The 22,649-nt window shown below is 44.9% G+C and overlaps 1 protein-coding gene across 1 annotated transcript in view; it reads left to right on the forward strand.

Annotated features, from left to right (window-relative positions):
- The window catches only part of LOC139562344 (protocadherin-15-like), a 289,491-nt gene that overhangs the window by 202,838 nt on the left and 64,004 nt on the right, over positions 1–22,649 (forward strand). The window contains exon 24 of the mRNA XM_071380009.1: positions 3,635–3,747. Within this exon, the coding sequence (XP_071236110.1) occupies positions 3,635–3,747 (113 nt within the window). The remainder of the gene's footprint in view (positions 1–3,634; positions 3,748–22,649) is intronic.

Consider the following 22,649-nt stretch of genomic DNA (forward strand, 5'->3'; position numbering starts at 1 on the left):
TCTGGTCTCCAGCGAGTCTCCTCGGGCCGGTGTACATGGCACCAGCCCTACGCATAGTGTCCCCGGTTCGCCAGCACAGCCCAGTGCTGGCTATTCCACCTCACCGCACTGGCCTGGCTACGGGGAGCATTCAGCCAGGTAGGGTTGGGCAGGCTCGGTGCTCAAGAGCTCCAGTACGCCTTCACGGTCCGGTCTATCCGGTGCCACCTCCACATACCAGCCCTCCGGTGGCAGCCCCTCGCACCAGCCCAGTATCTCCAGTACCAACACCACGCACCAAGCCTCCTGTGCGTCTCCAGAGCCCTGTACGCCCTGTTCCTCCTCCTCGCACTCGCCCAGTGGTGCGTGTTCCCAGTCCGGGTACCACCAGTTCCGGCACCACGCACCAAGCCTCCTGTGCGTCTCCAGAGTCCAGTATGCCCTGTTCCTGCTCCCCGCACTAGCCTTGAGGTGCGTGTCCCCAGCCCGGTACCACCAGTTCCGGCACCACGCACCAGGCCTACAGTGCGCCTCGGCAAGCCTGAGCTGCCCGTCTGCCCAGCGCCGCGTGAGCTGCCCGTCTGTCCAGCGCCGCGTGAGCTGCCCGTCTGTCCAGAGCCGTCAGAGCCGCCCGTCTGTCCAGAGCCGCTAGAGCCGCCCGTCTGTTCTGAGCCGCTAGAGCCGTCCGCCAGTCAGGAGCCGCCAGAGCCGCCCGTCAGTCAGGAGCCGCCAGAGCCGCCCGCCAGTCAGGAGCCGCCAGAGCCGCCCGCCAGTCAGGAGCCACCAGAGCCGCCCGCTAGTCAGGAGCCGCCAGAGCCGCCCCTCAGTCATGAGCTACCCCTCAGTCATGAGCTGCCCTTCAGTCATGAGCTGCCCTCCAGTCATGAGCTGCCCTCCAGTCATGAGCTGCCCTTCAGTCATGAGCTGCCCTCCAGTCATGATCTGCCCCTCAGTCCGGAGCTACCCCTCAGTCCGGAGCTGCCCCTCAGTCCGGAGCTGCCCCTCAGTCCGGAGCTGCCCCTCAGTCCGGAGCTACCCCTCAGTCCGGAGGTGCCCCTCAGTCCGGAGCTGCCCCTCAGTCCGGAGCTACTCCTCAGTCCGGAGCTGCCCCTCAGTCCAGAGGCGCCCCTCAGTCCAGTGGGGCCATTTAGGAGGGTCGCCGTTCCTAAGAGGCCACGGAAGCGGGTATTGACTATGGTGGAGTGGGGGCCACGTCCAGCGCCAGAGCCGCCACCGCAGACAGATGCCCACCCAGACCCTTCCTTATAGGTTCAGGTTTTGCGGCCGGAGTCCGCACCCTGGGGGGGGGGGGGGGGGGCTTCATGAGGTAGTGTCACGTTCTGACCTTTATTTTCCTTTGTTTTTGTCTTTAGTTAGGTGGTCAGGGCGTGAGTTGGGGTGGGCAGTCTATGTTCTGTGTTTCTATGTTTAGGTTTGTCATTTGGCCTGATATGGTTCTCAATCAGAGGCAGGTGTTTTTCAGTGTCTCTGATTGGGAACCATATTTAGGTAGCCTGTTTTCACTGTTGGTTTGTGGGTGTTTGTTTCCTGTGTCAGTGTTTGTACCACACGGGACTGTTTTCGGTTAGATTTACTTTTGTTATTTTGTATTGTTACTTGTTCAGTTGATTATATTAAAACATGGACACTTACTACGCTGCGTCTTGGTCCGATCCCTGCTACACCTCCTCTTCAGACGAAGAGGAGGAAATCTGCCGTTACAGGTAGACACCTGGAATGCATTTCAATTAACACTTGTACATTCTAAAAAGTACATTTATGGAATTTCTTTCCTTCTTAATGTGTTTGAGCCAATCAGTTGTGTTGTGATAAGGTAGGCGGGTATACAGAAGATAGCCCTATTTGGTGAAAGACAAAGTCCATATTATGGCAAGGACAGCTCAAATAAGCAAAGAGAAACGACAATCCATCATTACTTTAAGACATGAAGGTCAGTCAATCCGAAAAATATCAAGTGCAGTCGCAAAAACCATCAAGCGCTATGATGAAACTGGCTGTCATTGGGACCACCACAGGGATGGAAGACCCAGAGTTACCTCTACTGCAGAGGATAAGTTCATTTGAGTTACCAGCCTTAGAAATTGCAGCCCAAATAAATGCTTCACAGAGTTCAAGTAACAGACACATCTCAAAATCGATTATTCAGAGGAGACTGTATGAATCAGGTCTTCATGGTCAAATTGCTGCAAAGGAACCACTACTAGAGGACACCAATAATAAGAAGAGACATACTTGGGCCAAGAAACACGCGCAATGGACATTAAACCGGTGGAAATTTGTCCTTTTTTCTGGAGTCCAAATTTGAGATTTTTGGTTCCAACCACAGTGTCTTTGTGAGACACGTTGTGGGTGAACAGATGATCTCTGCATGTTTATTTCCCACCGTGAAGCATGGGGGAGGAGGTGTTATGATGTGGGGTTGCTTTTCTGGTGACACTGTCTGTGATTTATTTACACTTCACACTTAACCAGCATGGCTACCACAGCATTCAGCAGCGATACGCCATCCCATCTGGTTTGGGCTTAGTGGGACTATCATTTGTTTTTCAACAGGACAATGACCCAACACACCTCTAGGCTGTGTAAGGGCTATTTGACCAAGAAGGAGAGTGATGGAGTGCTGCATCAGATTACCTGGCCTCCACAATCCCCCGACCTCAACCAAATTGAGATGGTTTGGGATGAGTCGGACGGCAGAGTGAAGGAAAAGCAGCCAACAAGTGCTCAGCACATATGGGAACTCCTTCAAGACTGTTGGAAAGCATTCCTGGTGAAGCTGGTTGAGAAAATACCAAGAGTGTGCAAAGCTGTCATCAAGGCAAAGGATGGCTATTTGAAGAATCTTAAATATAAAATATATGTTGATTTGTTTAACACTTTTACTACATGATTCCATATGTGTTATTTCATAGTTTTGATGTCTTCGCTATTATTCTACAATGTAGAAAATAGTAAAGATAAAGAAAAACCCTTGAATGAGTAGGTGTTCTAAACCTTTTGACCGGTAGTGTATATATTTTTTGGTGAGTCTTTCTTAAAGTACACATGTACTGTACACCTTTCCTCACATACTGTACAGAAATAGTGTACATTATCTGTGCACTTTATTATTAGTTCTTATTGGTCAAAAGGGTGCACATATTGAGCTAATGGACTCTTTTTGGAACCTTCTCACAATACCTTCATCATGTCCTTATTCATCAGGCCATTGCACGGACTCCACCTGTGACTAAACCAATATGTGCAGCATATTAAGTTCCTGACATTATACTCCCACAGAAGGTCATCTGAGTGTATGTGGAGCTGACCTCAGCTCAGTGTAACCTTGGCAGCAAACGGAAGGAGCATGTTGCTGAAGGATATTAGGTTGTAATAAGGACAAACTCTCTCTCTTGCTCTGACTCTGTCTTGCTTTCTGTCTCTGTCTCGTCTCCCCGGTCTAAGAATGTTGGGTCGATAGATTCATACACTCTCTCTGGGTGGGTTGGACCTTGGTTCCCAGACCTGTTTGTGCCATTTCAAACTTCTCTCTTATTCATTGTCATGCATGCAGAAACAGATGGCGACCAGGCATTGTGGTTTGATTCAAGAAGAAATCAGTAATGTGTGTGTGTGCTTGTGTGTGTCCTCTCAGTTGGTGGTGATAGCCTTTGACGATGGAGAGCCAGTGAAGGACAACCGAACTCTGGTGGAGATCACTGTTCTCCAGCCCTCCAGGATCCCCATCTTCACTCAGGAGGAGTACAGGTAACACACGCACTTACACACGCACGCTCAAACGCATGTGTGCGTGCACACTCACTTGAATATTACCACATATACATCTTACTTATATACAGCTCATTACTCAAAGCTGCATGCAGGGCTGGGTAGGTTACTTTCTAAATGTAATCCGTTACAGTTCAAAATTGTAATCAGTAATGTAACTTTTGGATTCCCCAAATTATGTAACGTAATCTGATTACTTTTGGATTTCTTTCCCTTTAAGAGGCATTAGAAGAAGACACAAAGGATCCCAAAATTGTATATGTTTTGTTGTTACATACACCAGATAGGTCCAGTGAAATGTGTTGTTTTACAGGATCAGCCATAGTAGTACAGCATCCCTAGTGCAAATGAGGGTTAAGTGCCTTGCTCAAGGACACATCAACAGATTTTGCACTTTGTCGGCTCGGGTATATATTATTAGCATTGTGGCTGGAGCAGGGTTGAGAAAATCTTGGTTTTGATGCGATATTGCGGCTTCTCTGAGAGTGAGATACACCAACTCTGACATTCATCAAATGTTTTTTTGTATGATAATATTGAACAGCAGGTGGTATTAGCTGTGAGGTACCAGTCAGTGTATTATGTATCCTACTGTCCCTTGGAGCTTATTAAGTAAAGCTTGTTAGAGGCAAATTGATTTCTAACTGCGTTTGTCAGTCATGGCATAGAATCATGGCAAAATGTGTCATTTCTAATAGAGTTGGACATGCCTTGTTCACATTAGGGAGAGCATTTCATAAGGTCAGCTCATACGGTCAAGCTGCTGTTTTGTGCTCACTTTACAGTAATTGCTCGATCTTGTGTAAACTGTATGTCAGAAAGTTCTGCCTGTGTGTGTGTCTGTCTGTCTGTCTGTCTGTCTGTCTGTCTGTCTGTCTGTCTGTCTGTCTGTCTGTCTGTCTGTCGTGTCCTATGTTTATAACTACGTGCATTCACTATTAGGAATGTGTGTGTTCTGTTTCTTTTCCCGTGCTCATGTTCTCTCTATTCCAGGCATTATCTTATGATTGATCAATGCAATATACATTCCCAGCGGTGTGTCTGATGAAGGGCCTTAGATTAGCTTGTGAATGAGTGTTATGTCCTACACACACAGAAGGTTAGGATGGCTGGCACGGCACTCTGTTGGGCATAGCATTGCTGATGCTTACCATCCACGGCGACAGCCCCAACATAAATGATGACCCATAAAAGCATTAGCCAGGTGCTAGCTCTTCCCTGCTGTACAGGACCGCACCAAAAGGGCCTCCAATCTGGTCTTCACCCCCCTACTGGACAATAGAGTGCTCCATCTTTCCTCCTCGCTTCATCTTCCTCTCTCTAAGGAACCTTCACAACACAAATCATGCTCTACACGTCCACAGAAGATGCTGTTTGTCTAACCAAAGCCCGTTAGCGGTAGCAGCAATCAGGAAGGCTGTGCCAACAGCTCCACAACACACAATTAAAACAGCTATGTGGTTGGCTTAATGCTTTCAGGGTTTTATTGTTAGTCCCCTCCATCTGTTTTGGGGAGATGAACATCTCCCAGTCATGGTTGGAGAAAACAAATGGCACGTACAGTACAGTATTGTACTGTAGTATATTGTACCTTGGCTTTCAAAATAAAATAAAATAATAACCTTTATTTAACTAGGCAAGTAAGTTAAGAACAAATTCTTATTTACAATGGCGCCCTACACCGGGCAAACCCGGACGACGCTGGGCAAATTGTGCGCCGCCCTATGGGACTCCCAATCGCAGCCGGTTGTGATACAGCCTAGATTCAAAGCAGGGTGTCTGTAGTGACCTCTGCACCACTTGGGAGCTTGTGTTGTTGAAATTCTGAGCACCAGTTTGTTTGTTTGTTTGTAATACTACATGTAGCATTAATTACAGAAGTCTTACAACAATTAGGCTACACCATCTGAAATGATATACCGTGTACAGTAGAGTTGAAAAATGGACAGATTCCTTCATGTTATACTCAAGTTTAAATAACACTGAAATGCATGAACAGTAAGTTTATATTTATGTAATGTGTTAATGTTATTTTTATTTATTTATTTTTTATTTATTTCACCTTTATTTAACCAGGTAGGCAAGTTGAGAACAAGTTCTCATTTACAATTGTGACCTGGCCAAGATAAAGCAAAGCAGTTCGACACATACAACAACACAGAGTTACACATGGAGTTAAACAAACATACAGTCAATAATACAGTAGAAAAATAAGTCTATATACAATGTGAGCAAATGAGGTGAGATAAGGGAGGTAAAGGCAAAACAAGGCCATGGAGGGCCTCCCGGGTGACGCAGTGGTCTAGGGCACTGCATCGCAGCGCTAGCTGTGCCACCAGAGACTCTGGGTTCTGTCGCAGCCGGCCGCGACCGGGAGGTCCGTGGGGCGACGCACAATTGGCTTAGTGTCGTCCGGGTTAGGGAGGGTTTGCCAGGTAGGGATATCCTTGTCTCATCGCGCACCAGCGACTCCTGTGGCGGGCCGGGCGCAGTGCGCGCTAACCAAGGTAGCCAGGTGCACGGTGTTTCCTCCGACACATTGGTGCGGCTGGCTTCCGGGTTGGAGGCGCGCTGTGTTAAGAAGCAGTGCGGCTTGGTTGGGTTGTGTTTCGGAGGACGCATGGCTTTCGACCTTCGTCTCTCCCGAGCCCGTACGGGAGTTGTAGCTATGAGACAAGATAGTAATTACTAACAATTGGATACCACGAAATTGGGGAGAAAAGGGGGTAAAATAAAAAATAATAAAAATAAAAAAAGGCCATGGTGGCGAAGTAAATACAATATAGCAAGTAAAACACTGGAATGGTAGATTTGCAATGGAAGAATGTGCAAAGTAGAAATATAAATAATGGGGTGCAAAGGAGCTAAATAAATAAATAAATATGGTAGGGGAAGAGGTAGTTGTTTGGGCTAAATTATAGATGGGCTATGTACAGGTGCAGTAATCTGTGAGCTGCTCTGACAGCTGGTGCTTAAAGCTAGTGAGGGAGAAGTGTTTCCAGTTTTAGAGATTTTTGTAGTTCGTTCCAGTCATTGGCAGCAGAGAACTGGAAGGAGAGGTGGCCAAAGGAGTAATTGGTTTCGGGGGAGACCAGAGAGATATACTGTACCTGCTGGAGTGCGTGCTACGAGTGGGTGCTGCTATGGTGACCAGCGAGCTGAGATACGGGGGGAATTTACCTAGCAGGGTCTTCGAGATGACCCGGAGCCAGTGTGTTTGGCGACGAGTATGAAACGAGGGCCAGCCAACGAGAGCGTACAGGTCGCAGTGGTGGGTAGTATATGGGGCTTTGGTGACAAAACGGATGACACTGTGATAGACTGCATCCAATTTATTGAGTAGGGTATTGGAGGCTAATTTGTAAATGACATCGCCAAAGTCGAGGATCGGTAGGATGGTCAGTTTTACGAGGGTATGTTTGGCAGCATGAGTGAAGGATGCTTTGTTGCGAAATAGGAAGCCAATTCTAGATTTAACTTTGGATTGGAGATATTTGATGTGAGTCTGGGAGGAGAGTTTACAGTCTAACCAGACACCTAGGTATTTGTAGTTGTCCACATATTATAAGTCAGAACCGTCTAAGTCAGAGTAGTGATGCTGGACGGGCGGGCAGGTGCATGCAGCGATCGGTTGAAGAGCATGCATTTAGTTTTACTTGTATTTAAGAGCAGTTGGAGGCCACGGAAGGAGAGTTGTATGGCATTGAAGCTCGTCTGGAGGGTTGTTAACACAGTGTCCAAAGAAGGGCCATATGTATACAGAATGGTGTCGTCTGCGTAGAGGTGGATCAGAGACTCACCAGCAGCAAGAGCAACATCATTGATGTATACAGAGAAGAGAGTCGGCCCAAGAATTGAACCCTGTGGCACCCCCATAGAGACTGCCAGAGGCCCGGACAACAGGCCCTCCGATTTGACACACTGAACTCTATCAGAGAAGTAGTTGGTGAACCAGGCGAGGCAATCATTTGAGATACCAAGGCTATCGAGTCTGCCGATGAGGATGTGGTGATTGACAGAGTCGAAAGCCTTGTTCAGGTCAATGAATACGGCTGCACAGTATTGTTTCTTATCGATGGCGGTTAGGATATTGTTTAAGACCTTGAGCGTGGCTGAGGTGCACCCATGACCAGCTCTGAAACCAGATTGCATAGCGAAGAAGGTGCGGTGGGTTTCGAAATGGTCGGTAATATGGTTGTTGACTTGGCATTCGAAGACCTTAGAAAGGCAGGGTAGGATAGATATAGGTCTGTAGCAGTTTGGGTCAAGACTGTCCCCCCCTTTAAAGAGGGGGATGACCGCAGCTGCTTTGAAATCTTTCGGAATCTCAGACGACACGAAAGAGAGGTTGAACAGGCTAGTAATAGAGGTTGCAACAATTTCGGCAGACAATTTTAGAAAGAAAGGGTCCAGATTGTCTAGCCCGGCTGATTTGTAGGGGTCCAGATTTTGCAGCTCTTTCAGAACATCAGCTGACTGGATTTGGGAGAAGGAGAAATGTGTGAAGGCTTGGGCGAGTTGCTGTGGGGAGTGCAGTGCTGTTAACCGGGGTAGGGGTAGCCAGGTGGAAAGCATGGCCAGCCGTAGAAAAACGCTTATTGAAATTCTCAATTATAGTGGATTTATATCGTTGGTGATAGAGTTTTCTATCCTCAGTGCAGTGGTTAGCTGGGAGGAGGTGTTCTTATTCTCCATGGACTTTACAGTGTCCCAGAACTTTTTGGAGTTTGTGTTGCAGGAAGTAAATTTCTGCTTGAAAAAGCTAGCCTTGGCTTTTCTAACTGCCTGTGTATATTGGTTTCTAACTTCCCTGAAAAGTTGCATATCACGGGGGCTGTTCGATGCTAATGCAGAACGCCATAGGATGTTTTTGTGTTGGTTAAGGGCAGTCAGGTCTGGAGAGAACCAAGGGCTATATCTGTTCCTGGTTCTAAATTTATTGAATGGGGCATGCTTATTTAAGATGGTGAGGAAGGCATTTTTTTTTTTATAACCAGGCATCCTCTACTGACTGGATGAGGTCAATATCCTTCCAGGATACCCGGGCCAGGCCGATTAGAAAGGCCTGCTCGCTGAAGTGTTTCAGGGTGATGAGTTTGACAGTGATGAGTGGAGGTCGTTTGACCGGTGACCCATTACGGATGCAGGCAATGAGGCAGTGAACGCTGAGATCTTGGTTGAAAACAGCAGAGGTGTATTTAGAGGGCAAGTTGGTTAGGATGATATCTATGAGGGTGCCCGTGTTTACGGCTTTGGGGTGGTACCTGGTAGGTTCATTGATAATTGATATCATTGATAATTTGTGTGAGATTGAGGGCATCAAGCTTAGATTGTAGGATGGCTGGGGTGTTAACCTCTCTGGGATCGTTCGGGACGCTAGCGTCCCACCTCACCAACAGCCAGTGAAATTGCAGGGCGCCAAATTCAAAACAACAGAAATCTCATAATTATAATTCCTCAAACATACAAGTATTTTATACCATTTTAAAGGTAATCTTGTTGTTAATCCAACCACAGTGTCCGATTTCAAAAAGGCTTTACAGCAAAAGTGCCACAAACGATTATGTTAGGTCACCGCCAAATCACAGAAAAACACAACCATTTTTCCAGCCAAAGTGGAGTGGAGTCACAAAAAGCAGAAATATAGATAAAACTAATCACTAACCTTTGATGATCTTCATCAGATGACACTCATAGGACTTCATGTTACACAATACATGTATGTTTTGTTTGGTAAAGTTCATATTTATATCAAAAAAACTCAGTTTACATTGGCGCCATGTTCAGAAATGCCTCTAAAACATCCAGAGAAATTGCAGAGAGCCACATCAAATCAAATAAATACTCATCATAAACTTTGATGAAAGATACGTTTTATATAGAATTAAAGATAAACTTGTTCTTAATGCAACCGCTGTGTCAGATTTCAAAAAAGCTTTACGGCAAAAGCACAATATTCAATAATCTGAGCACAGCGGTCAGCCACAAAAGCAAGCCATACAGTTACCCGCCAAATTGTGGAGTCAACAAAAGTCAGAAATAGCATTATAAATCTTCACTTGCCTTTGCTGATCTTCGTCGGAATGCACTCCCAGGACTCCCACAAGAAATGTTTGTTTTGTTCGATTACGTCCATATTTATGTCCAAATACCTCCGTTTTGTTTGCGCGTTTAGTTCACTATGACAAAGGCACAAGTCAAAAGAGTCAAAAGTCAAAAGAGTTCCATTACAGTTTGTAGAATTGTTTGGGTACAGACCTGGATAGTAGGACAGAACTCTGCAGGCTATCAAGGCAGTAGATTGCAACACCGCCCCCTTTGACCGTTCTATCTTGTCTGAAAATGTTGTAGTTAGGGATGGAGATTTCAGAGTTTTTGGTGGTCTTCCTAAGCCAGGATTCAGACACGGCTAGGACATCTGGGTTGGCAGAGTGTGCTAAAGCAGTGAATAAAACAAACTTAGGGAGGAGGCTTCTAATGTTAACATGCATGAAACCAAGGCTATTACGGTTACAGAAGTCATCAAAAGAGAGCGCCTGGGGAATAGGAGTGGAGCTAGGTACTGCAGGGCCTGGATTCACCTCTACATCACCAGAGGAACAGAGGAGGAGTAGGATAAGGGTACGGCTAAAAGCTATGAGAATTGGTCGTCTAGGACTTCCGGAACAGAGAGTAAAAGGAGCAGGTTTCTGGGGGCGATAAAATAGCTTCAAGGTATAATGTACAGACAAAGGTATGGTAGGATGTGAATACAGTGGAGGTAAACCTAGGCATTGAGTGATGATGATGAGAGAGATATTGTCTCTAGAAACATCATTGAAACCAGGTGATGTCATCGCATGTGTGGGTGGTGGAACTGAAAGGTTGGATAAGGTATAATGAGCAGGGCTACAGGCTATACAGTGAAATAAGCCAATAAACACTAACCAGAACAGCAATGGACAAGGCATATTGACATTAAGGAGAGGCATGCTTAGCCGAGTGATCATAAGGGTCCAGTGAGTAGTGAGGTTGGTTGGGGTCACAGCGATTCAGACAGCTAGCCGAGCCATGGGTAGCAAGCTGGCAGAGGATGGAGGTCTGTTTTTAGCCACCTCGTGCGTTTCCGTCGGTAGGTTAGTGGGGTTCCGTGTGGTAGAGGGGATCAATCCAATTGGCAAAATAGATATAGTTATAGTTACCCAAGAAAATTTTCCGATAGACCTATTCAGATAGCAGCTGATAAGACAGCTAACGATTAGCAGGCTGCAGATGGGCGTTCAGGTAACGTCGCGACGGAGGGGCCAGTTGGATAACTCCCTCGGGTAGATAACGTCGGTAGTCCAGTTGTGAAGGCCCGGTAGGGCTCCGCATCGGCAGTAAAACGGGTCCGGATAGGTGATTGTAGCCCAGGAGTGGCTGATGGAACTCTTCAGCTGGCTAGCTCCGGAATAATTGATGTTTGCTCCGGGGCCGACGTAAGCCAATAGTCACTCGGATAGCAGCTAGCTAGCTGCAAGATCCAGGTGTAAATGTCCAGAGCTTGCAGTAGAAATCCGGGGATATGGAGAGAAAATAGGTCCGGTATGCTCTGGTCTGAGTCGCATTGTACAAAACTGGCGATAGCTTTTCGAGCTAAAGGATAGCTGACCAACCGTGGTTAGCTGAATACTAACGTTAGCCAGTGAACTGGCTAGCTTCTGGCTAGCTTCTGGCCTGAAGCTTTTTTTTTTTAATTGGTGAGGCGGGTTGCAGGAAAGTGTTTTGAAGTTGAGTTTTTAGAAAAAATATATATAAAAAGATATGCGAAGAAAAGATGTAAATATATATATACACGGGACACGACAAGACGAGGACAAAGGACGTCTAACTGCTATGCCATCTTGGAAAAAAATATGATGTTATGATGTTGATGTATGATGTAATGTTGAATATGACATTATTGTTGTACATTCATAAATTACATCAAGTTTGAATTCAAATCATATTCAAATCGAAACATAGATACAATTTACTAGGAAAACAAGTTAATAGGCTTTATAAACAAGGGCCCATTGCAAGAACAATTCTTCCTGTTTGAAACCTTTCACTTAATTACAATGATGGCCTTTAGATGGAACTCACAAACACATCCCTGTGGGGAAGTTTTCAGCGCTGGGCACAGGACAGCAATTCATTTATTTTCCCCAGCATGTCTGACTGCAGGAGAGGAGCGGTATGCTTTTTTCTAAGCTGGGAATCCCTACCGTGCTCTATGGAGGGGAGGCTACTTTACTTTACTGGTCCCATGTAGCAGACCTTCAGCTTAAAAGCATCTTTAACTTAGGCCTGCTGCTTATCTCCCACAGCACTTCGCCTGAGCTGAGGGTTGAGAGCTGCGGGATGGGGATGGATGCTCTAAATCACAGGACACTAAGCCTCGCCACTTCTCACTTTGTCATTTTAATGATCACAGCAATTATAGCCTCTCTACTCTACTAGCTTCTCTTTCTCCTCCTCTCTTTCTCCTCCTCTCTTTCTTCTCCTCTCTTTCTTCTGTCTCTTTCTCTTTCTCTCTCTCTCTTTCTCCTCTCTCTCTCTCTCTCTCTCTCTCTCAATTCAATTACATTTGCTTTATTGGCATGACATAACAATCTACATATTGCCAAACCTTATTTTGGATATTTACAATATGAAAAAAAAAGAGAGAATCAAAATTGTCAACAGGAAAACAGTAACAACAATAACCAAGGGTCAAAATAACCATACAATAACAATAAGCATACAGTAGAGTACATGTGCAGGTTGATTGGTCTGTCGGACACTGTCCCTCAACTTATGGCAGGCAGCAATGTAGTGTGCTGCCAACCCACAGCTCTCTGCGTCCTCCCCCAACAGGACAGGTAGCCTACTCTCATCAGAGAGGTCTTTGAAACCTTGAATTTTGGTTTCAAATTTGGGGAAATGACACTCTAATTGTTTTATATTTTTGACATTTTGTCAGGAAATGCAGCTCCGTCTCAGGTTCTGCTGTTGTGCAGTGGTTGCACAGCCTTTCCTCTACAGGGAGCCAGGTTTTCCTGTGTCTACCCTTCTCAATGGCAAGGCTGTGCTCACTGAGCCTGTACTTTGTCAAGGTTTTTCTAAAGGTTTTGATCAGTAACCATGGTCAAATAGTTAGCCACGGTGTACAGTCGATTTAGGGCCAGATAGCACTGCATTTTGCTTTGTGTTTGTGCTTGTGTTTCCCAATAAGCAATGTAGTTTTGTTTTGACTGTGTTGTAATTTGGTTTATTCTGATTGATTGGATGTTCTGGTCCTGAGGCTTCAGTGTGTTAGTAGAACAGGTTTGTGAACTCAGCCCCAGGACCAGCTGGATGAGGGGACTCTTTTCTTTGCTCAGCTCTTGGCATTGCAGGGCTTGGTAATGATATGAGAGGGGGTCATGTTTCCAAAACTTTATTGCTCTTTTTTGAGTTTTTATTATTAGTGGATATTGGCCTAATTCTGCCCTGCATGCATTGTTTGTAGTTTTCTTCTGGACATGTAGGATAATCTTACAGAACTCTGCATGCAGGGTTTCAATGGGGTGTTTGTTCCATTTGATGAAATCTTGTTTTGCAAGTGGACCCCACACCTCGCTGCCATAAAGTGCAATTGGTTCAATGACAAATTCAATTAGTTTTAGACAAATTTTAATAGGTATTTCAATTTCAATTTGCTTTTTAATGGCGTAGAATGCCCTGCGTGCTTTCTCTCTCAGTTCATTCACTGCCTCATTAAGGTGTCCAGTTGAGCTTATTTTTAAACCTAAGTAATTGTAGTGTGTGCAGTACTCTATATATTTTGTACCAATTGAGAACTTTGGTCTAATTCCCTGAGATCTGGATCTTCTCTGGAAAATCATTATGTTTTGGGTTTACTGCCAGGGCCCAGGTCTGGCAGTACTGCTCTATCAGGTCCAGGCTCTGCTGTAGGCCAAGTGTTGTGGGTGACAGCAGGCATAGGTCATCTGCGAAGAGTAGGCATTTAACTTCTGAATTGTGGAAACCTACACCAGGGGCTGAGGATTTTTCTAGAATAGTGAACAATTTGTTGATGTAAATATTGAAGAGTGCAGGGCTCAGATTGCAACCCTGACGAAGGCCCCGCCCCTGGTTAAAGAATTCTGTTCTTTTCTTGCAAATTTTAATGCTGCACATATTGCCAGTATACATAGATTTAATTATGTCATGTTTTACCCCCTACACCACTTTCAATAACTTTGTAGAACAGTCCTGTATGCCAAATAGAATCAAATGCTTTTTGGAAGTCGATAAAGCAAACGTATATTTTGGTGTTATTTTGGTAGACATGTTTATCTATCAGGGTGTGTAGGGTGTAAATATGATCAGTTGTGCGATGTTTTGGTATAAATCCAATTTGGCTTTTACTCAAGACATTATGCTTATTAAGGATGTTTAGAACTCTTACATTTATAATACTACAGAAAACCTACCCCAGGTTACTGTTCACACAAATGCCTCTGTAGTTGTTAGCGTCAAATTTGTCTCCGTTCTTAAAGATTGGGGTTATGAGTCCTTGATTCCAGATGTCAGGGAAATAACCTACACTCAGGATCAAATTAAACATTTTTAATATAGCCAATTGAAATTTTGCACTAGTGAGTTTGAGCATCTCATTTAGGATGCCATCAGGTCCTTATGCTTTTTTAAATTTGAGGGCCTGAAGTTTCTTATAGAACTCCTGGTCGGTAATTAGGGAGTCCAGTGGATTTTGATTGTCCTTAATTGCTTTTTCTAATCCATTCAATTTCTCATGAATTTGGCGTTGTTCTGCGTTTGTGACAATTTGAACAGTGTTGTAGAGTGTTTTAAAATGGGTTGTCCATATGTCCATTTTGTATCGCTAATTCCTCTTGTTTAGATTGATTTTTATTTTTTTTCAAATTTTGCCAGAAGTTGTTTGTGTTTATGGACTCCTCAATCTATCTCTCTCTTTCTCCTCTCTTTCCTCTCTCTTTCCTCTCTCTCTCTCTCTTTCCCCTCTCTCTCTCTCTCTCTCTCTTTCTCCTCTCTCTTTCTCCTCTCTCTTTCTCCTCTCTCTCAAATTCAAATTTAAATTCAAGCTGCTTTATTGGCATGAAAAACATTGTGTCAATATTGCCAAAGCAACAACATATACAATATACATTGTAATAAAATTATAAACAATAACAAATAATAATATAAAATGGTAGTAAATAATAATACAATATTAAATACAAAATAACAACAATATAGTAAATATGTAATAAATATGAAAAGCTAAACATGGACAATGAAACAATAACTGTCATCTTCACCATTACACCAGTACTACAACTACCATCATCATTACTACTACTACTACTACTACTACCACCACCATCGTTAAACTGCTATCAGTACCATCAACCTACTACCCATACCACTACTGTTTGGAATGATAAACAACAATACTAATAGAAATAACAATAATAGTAATAACAACAATACTAATAATAAGTAAGTTACTATTTACTATGCAGGTGTTATTATTCAGTGTCCCTCAGGCTATGGCAGGCAAATATATATTTGGCTGCAAGAGGAGCCGTTGCTCCTTCGCCCATGAGTATTTTTAGTTTTTCCTCTGGGTTTAATAAGTTAAAATTTGGAATAAATATAGTCATTTCTGTGAATAATGAATCTCTTGGTGAGGAATATTTCAGTGTATGTTTTTACTGTTTCAAAGTATCAAATCAAATGTATTTATATAGCCCTTCTTACATCAGCTGATATCTCAAAGTGCTGTACAGAAACCCAGCCTAAAACCTCAAACAGCAAGCAATGCAGGTGTAGAAGCACGGTGGCTAGGAAAAACTCCCTAGAAAGGCCAAAACCTAGGAAAAAACTTAGAGAGGAACCAGGCTATGAGGGGTGGCCAGTCCTCTTCTGGCTGTGCCGGGTGGAGATTATAACAGAACATGGCCAAGATGTTCAAATGTTCATAAATGACCAGCATGGTCAAATAATAATAATCACAGTATTCATATCGTAGCTCTGGGTTGTTTTGCTGCTTAAGTTTTTCATTTGACATTTGTCTTGTTTTCTAATTGTTTTACATTCATTATCAAACCATTTTTCAGAAACATTTAGTTTTTTGTTTCTGATGTAGTATGTAGTTCTCAAATGTGCCTTTGTAACGGTCGTCTGTTGAAGAAGGATCGGACCAAAGCGCAGCGTGGTAAGTGTTCATGCTTTTTAGTACAACTGAACACTAATAACAAAGAGAATGAACGAAAACCGAAACAGTCCTGTCAGGTGCAGAAACACAAAACAGAAAATAACTACCCACAAAGCATCGGTGGGGAAAAGCTACCAAAGTATAATTCTCAATCAGAGACAACGATAGACAGCTGCCTCTGATTGAGAACCACACCCGGCCAAACACAAAGAAATACAAAACATCCAGCTCCGGACTGAAGGGCGCCTCTGGAGGCTCCGGACTGGAGGGCGACACTGGAGGGTCCGGACTGGAGGACGTCGCTGGAGGGTCCGGACTGGAGGGCGAATCTGGAGGCTCCGGACTGGTAGGGCGACACTGGAGGCTCCGGACTGGAGGGCTTCGCTGGAGGGTCCGGACTGGAGGAAGACTCTGGAGGGAGGAGACACAGAGACAGCTTGGTGCGTGGAGCTGCCACAGGGCCCACCAGGCTGGGGAGACCTACAGGAGGCCTGGTGGGTAGAGGAGGCACCGGATGAACCGGGCTGTGGGGGAGCACTGGAGATCTGGTGCTTACCACTCGCACCTCTCCATTTGGCTCAATGCCCACTTTAGCCCGGTACGGGCGGAGCGCAGGTATAGGACGAACTAAACTGTCCCAGCGCCACGGAGACGCAGTACGCAGAGCCGGTGGAGGATACACTGGGCCGAAACGGCGCACCGGAGACCAAGCGCGCTGAGCTGGCACAATCCGCCCTGGCTGGATGCCCACTCTCGCATGGCACTTGCGGGGGGCTAGCATATAGCGCTCCGGGCTATGAGCGCGCACTGGAGACACTGTGCGCTTTACCGCATAACACGGTGCCTGACCAGTACCACGCTGCTTCCGGTAAGCACGGGGAGTTGGCTCAGGTCTATCGCCTGACTCTGCCAATATACCCGTGTACCCCCCCCAAAAAAAATGCGCTGCCTTGCCTCATATCGCCGCCTCTCAGCTTTAGCTGCCTCCAGTTCTTCTTTCGGGCGGCGATATTCCCCAGCCTGTCTCCAGGGTCCCTGTCCGGCCAATATCTCCTCCCATGTCCAGGAGTCCTGAACCCTCTGCTTGGTCCGCTTGTGGTGGGTAGTTATGTTAACAGTCGTCTGTTGAAGATGGATCGGACCAAAGCGCAGCGTGGTAAGTGTTCATGCTTTTTAGTACAACTGAACACTAATAACAAAAATAACAAAGAGAATGAACGAAAACCGAAACAGTCCTGTCAGGTGCAGAAACACAAAACAGAAAATAACTACCCACAAAGGATCGGTGGAGAAAAGCTACCTAAGTATGATTCTCAATCAGAGACAACGATAGACAGATGCCTCTGATTGAGAACCACACCCGGCCAAACACAAAGAAATACGAAACATAGAAAATTAACATAGAATGCCCACCCAAATCACACCCTGACCAAACCAAAATAGAGACATAAAAAGCTCTCTACGGTCAGGGCGTGACAGCCTTAGATGCTGCTTTTTGGAATATGCAGTTGATGTTTTGAGTAGCCGAATTGACATCTTCTTTATTGTTTTGGTATTGTGAGTTATTGAAAAACTGTATAGAGTTCATAATTTATTTTCTGTTCAATGTTTCAATGAATCTCTCTGCACTGTTTGGAGCCCATCTGTACAATTGGTTTATGTTGTAGAGTTTATTGGGCTGTTTTTTTTTAATGAATATTGCCGGTTAATTTCTTCAGAAACACGTTGATCTGACTGTGATCTGACGATGGTGTCTGGTCTGACAGTGAATGCACTAATGGAGGAGGGGTCAATGTCAGTGATGGCATAATCGACTATACTTGTCCCAAGAGCTGTGTAGTAAGTAAACTGACCTAAAGAGTCCCCTCTGATTCTACCATTAAGCATGTACAGGCCTAAGGCTCGACAGAGATGCACTAACTCCTTCCCATTTGTTCAGTATTTGGTCAGGACTGTTTCTATTATTTATAATAGGGCTACTGTACAAGAAGGGGTGTCCAAATATGTGGTGGTTACCACCCGCATCAGTGTAGTCAGGCTCAGAACCTGTTCTTGCATTGAAATCTCCACAAAGAAGCACTTTACCCTGTATGGAGATTGTCAAAAAACTGATCATCATACTATTATGAATCTGAAGGAGGAGCATAAGCTGCACATATGTATACATCAATGTCACAATAGAATGTACCTTTGTTAAGTTTTAGCCAAATGTGATTAGTACCTTTTTTCATTTCATTCAGTGCTAAATCCTGCTTATGCCAAATGATGATTCCACCTGAGTCTCAGCCCCGTTTAACATTTTTATGTTTGATTGATGGTAGTAAACTTTCTCTATAGCCTGAGGGACACTGAGTATCTATTTCTCCACGACACCATGTTTCCAGTAGGATTATGATGTCCTGTCCCTTGATGTTTTTAATCAATTCTGGATTTGTTGTTTTATATCCAAAATGTGAAGAGTATAGTCCCTGGATATTCCAAGAGCTGATAGTTAATGATCTCATTTATAATAAGTGATATTCACTGGTTTGAGTAAAGTACATTGAAAAAACCAAAATAATAATGTGTGTGTGTGTGTGTGTGTGTGTGTGTGTGTGTGTGTGTGTGTGTGTGTGTGTGTGTGTGTGTGTGTGTGTGTGTGTGTGTGTGTGTGTGTGTGTGTGTGTGTGTGTGTGTGTGTGTGTGTGTGTGTGTGTGTGTGTGTGTGTGTGTGTGTGTGTGTGTGTGTGTGTGTGTGTGTGTGTGTGTGTATTAAAGGGTCTGTCTAGCCCAGTAGTCTGTATATTAGATGCAGTAGTTGGCACACCTCTCCAATCTCTGATTGTTCTAGGTGTCTTTTGCCAGAGGTTACCTCAGCACATGTAGGCTGATGATCTGAATGATACATGGTGTGGACTGCATCATGTGGTGTACTTCTCTGAAGGACAGTGTTCTGCCCTACCCTGGAGTGGTCAGAGCTGTGTTGTGATGGGCCAGGTCCAGTAGAGCTGTGTTGTGATGGGCCAGGTCTAGTAGAGCTGTGTTGTGATGGGCCAGGTTCAGTAGAGCTGTGTTGTGATTGGCCGGGTCTAGTAGAGCTGTGTTGTGATGGGCCAGGTCTAGTAGAGCTGTGTTGTGATGGGCCGGGTCTAGTAGAGCTGTGTTGTGATGGGCCAGGTCTAGTAGAGCCGTGTTGTGATGGGCCAGGTTCAGTAGAGCTGTGTTGTGATGGGCCGGGTCTAGTAGAGCTGTGTTGTGATGGGCCAGGTCTAGTAGAGCTGTGTTGTGATGGGCCAGGTCCAGTAGAGCTGTGTTGTGATGGGCCAGGTCTAGTAGAGCTGTGTTGTGATGGGCCAGGTCTAGTAGAGCTGTGTTGTGATGGGCCGGGTCTAGAAGAGCTGTGTTGTGATGGGCCGGGTCTAGAAAAGCTGTGTTGTGATGGGCCTGGTCTAGTAGAGCTGAGTTGTGATGGGCCGGGTCTAGTCGTGCTGTCCTGGGGCGGGTCTGGTGTGGGTCTCTCTCTCTCTCTTTCTTCTCTCTCTCTTCTCCCTCCTCTCTCTCTCTCTTTCTCCTTATTTCTCTATCTTTCACATTTTTTCTCTCGCTCTCTTTGTTCTCTCTCTCTCCTCTCTCGTTCTCCCCTCTCTCTTTCTCTCTTTCTCCCCTCTCTCTTTCTCTCTCTCTCTCTCTCTCTTTCTCCCCTCTCTCTCTCCACTCTTTCTCTCTTTCTCCCCTCTTTTCCCCCCTCTCTTTCTCCTCTCTCTTTCTCCCCTCTCTCTTTCTCTCTTTCTCCTCTCTTTCTCCTCTCTCTCTTTTCTCTCTTTCTCCCTTCTCTCTTTCTGTCTTTCTCCCCTCTCTCTTTCTCCTCTCTCTCTTTATCTCTTTCTCCCCTCTCTTTTTCCCCTCTCTCTCTCCCCTCTCTCTTTCTCCTCTCTCTCTTCTCTCTTTCTCCTTTCTCATCTCTCCCCTCTCTCTTTCTCCCCTCTCTTTCTCCTCTCTCTCTCTTTCTACCCTCTCTCTCTCTCTTTCTCTCTTTCACCCATCTCTCTTTCTCCCCTCTCTCTTTCTCCCCTCTCTCTTTCTCTCTTTCTCCCCTCTCTCTCTCCTCTCTCTTTCTCTCTTTCTCCCTTCTCTTTTTCCCCTCTCTTTCTCCTCTCTCCCCTCTCTCTTTCTCCCATCTCTTTTCCCCCTCTCTCTTTACATCTTTCTCCCCTCTCTCTTTCTCTCTTTCTCCTCTCTTTCTTTTCTATCTTTCTAATTTCTCGTCTCTCCCCTCTCTCTTTCTCCCTTCTCTCTTTCTGTCTTTCTCCCCTCTCTCTTTCTCTCTTTCTCCCCTCTCTCTTTCTCTCTCTCTTTCTCCCCTCTCTTTCTCTCCCCTCTCTTTCTCCCCTCTCTCTCTTTCTACCCTCTCTCTCCTCTCTCTTTCTCCCCTATCTTTCTCTTTCACCCATCTCTCTTTCTCTCTTTCTCCCCTCTCTCTTTCTCTCTCTTTCTCTCTTTCTCCCCTCTCTTTTTCCCCTCTCTTTCTCCCCTCTCTTTTTCCCCTCTCTCTTTATCTCTTTCTCCCCTCTCTCTTTCTCTCTTTCTCCTCTCTTTCTCCGCTCTCTCTTTTCTATCTTTCTCCTTTCTCGTCTCTCCCCTCTCTCTTTCTCCCCTCTCTCTTTCTCCCTTCTCTCTTTCTGTCTTTCTCCCCTCTCTCTTTCTCCCCTCTCTTTCTCCCCTCTCTCTCTTTCTACCCTCTCTCTCCTCTCTCTTTCTCCCCTCTCTCTTTCTCTCTTTCACCCATCTCTCTTTCTCTCTTTCACCCATCTCTCTTTCTCTCTTTCTCCCCTCTCTCTTTCTCCCCTCTCTCTTTCTCTCTTTCTCCCCTCTTTCTTTCTCTCTCTCTTTCTTTCTCTCCTCTCTCTCTTTCTCCCCTCTCTCTCTCTCTCTTTCTCCCCTCTCTCTTTCTCTTTCTCTCTTTCTCGTCTCTCCCCCCTCTCTCTCTTTCTCCCCTCTCTCTCTCTTTCTCTCTTTCTCCCCTCTCTCTTTCTCTCTTTCTCCCCTCTCTCTTTCTGTCTTTCTCCCCTCTCTCTTTCTCTCTTTCTCCCCTCTCTCTTTCTTTCTTTCTCCCCTCTCTCTTTCTTCTCTCTCTCTTTCTCCCCTCTCCCCTTTTCTCTCTCCCCTCTCTCTCTTTCTCCCCTCTCCCTCTTTCTCCCCTCTCTCTCTTTCTACCCTTCTCCCCTCTCTCTTTCTCCCCTCTCTCTTTCTCTCTTTCTCCCCTCTCTCTTTCTCTCTTTCTCCCCTCTCTCTTTCTCCCCTCTCTCTTTCTCTCTTTCTCCCCTCTCTCTTTCTCCCCCCTTCTTTCTGTCTTTCTCCACTCTCTCTTTCTTTCTTTCTCCCCTCTCTCTTTCTTTCTCCCCTCTCTCTTTCTTCTCTCTCTCTCTCTCTTTCTCCCCTCTCCCCCTTCCTCTCTCCCCCTTTCTCTCTCCCCTCTCTCTCTTTCTCCCCTCTCTCTCTTTCTCCCTTCTCTCTTTCTCCCCTCTCTCTCTTTCTCCCCTCTCTCTTTCTCTCCTCTCTCTTTCTTTCTCTCTCTCTCCCCTCTCTCTTTCTTCTCTCTCCCCTCTCTCTCTCTTTCTCCCCTCTCTCTCTTTGTTTCTCTTTGTTTAACCTCTCTGGTACAAGTGGGACGGTAGCGTCCCTCCTCGAGAACAGCCAGTGAAATTGCAGGGCGCCAAATTCAAAACAACAGAAATCCCATAATTAAAATTCCTCAAACATACAAGTATTATCCACCATTTTAAAGATAAACTTCTTGTAAATCCAACCACAGTGTCCGATTTCAAAAAGGCTTTACTGCGAAAGCACACCATGCGATTATGTTAGGTCAGCACCTAGTCACAGAAAACTATACAGCCATTTTTCCAGCCAAAGAGAGGAGTCACAAAAAGCAGAAATAGAGATACAATTAATCACTAACCTTTGATGATCTTCATCAGATGGCGCTCATAGGACTTCATGCTACACAATACATGTATGGTTTGTTTGATAAAGTTCTTATTTATATCCAAAAATCTCAGTTTACATTGGCGCGTAATGGTCAGAAATGCAATGTCTCAAACAAACATCCGTTGAAAGTGCAGAGCCACATCAAATTACAGAAATACTCATCATAAACATTGATAAACGATGCAAATGTTATTCATGGAAATATAGATAAACTTCTCCTTAATGCAACCGCTGTGTCAGATTTCAAAAACGCTTTATGACGAAAGCACACTTTGCGATTATGTTAGGTCTGCACCTAGCCACAGAAACCCATACAGCCATTTTCCAGCCAAGGAGAGTGTCACAAAAGTCAGAAATAGCATTCAAATGAATCACTTACCTTTGATGATCTTCATCTGGTGGCACTCCCAGGTCTCTATGTTAGACAATAAATGTTTGTTTTGTTCGATAATGTCCCTCTTTATGTCCAAATACCTCCTTTTTGTTCGCGGTTGTGTCCAGTAATCCAGTAATAAAAGGTGCGTGCACTAATTCCAGACGAAAAGTTTTTTTAAAGTACAAAAAAAGTTAGTAGTAACATGCCAAACGATGTTTTAAATCAATCCTCCGGTTGTTTTTGTCATAAATAATAAATAATATTTCAACCGGACAAAAGCTTCGTCAATAGGAAAGGAGAAACAAGAAAGGCACGTTTGTCACGACTTCCACCGAA

This window comes from Salvelinus alpinus, chromosome 32, assembly GCF_045679555.1.
Source record: "Salvelinus alpinus chromosome 32, SLU_Salpinus.1, whole genome shotgun sequence".
Taxonomy (NCBI): domain Eukaryota; kingdom Metazoa; phylum Chordata; class Actinopteri; order Salmoniformes; family Salmonidae; genus Salvelinus; species Salvelinus alpinus.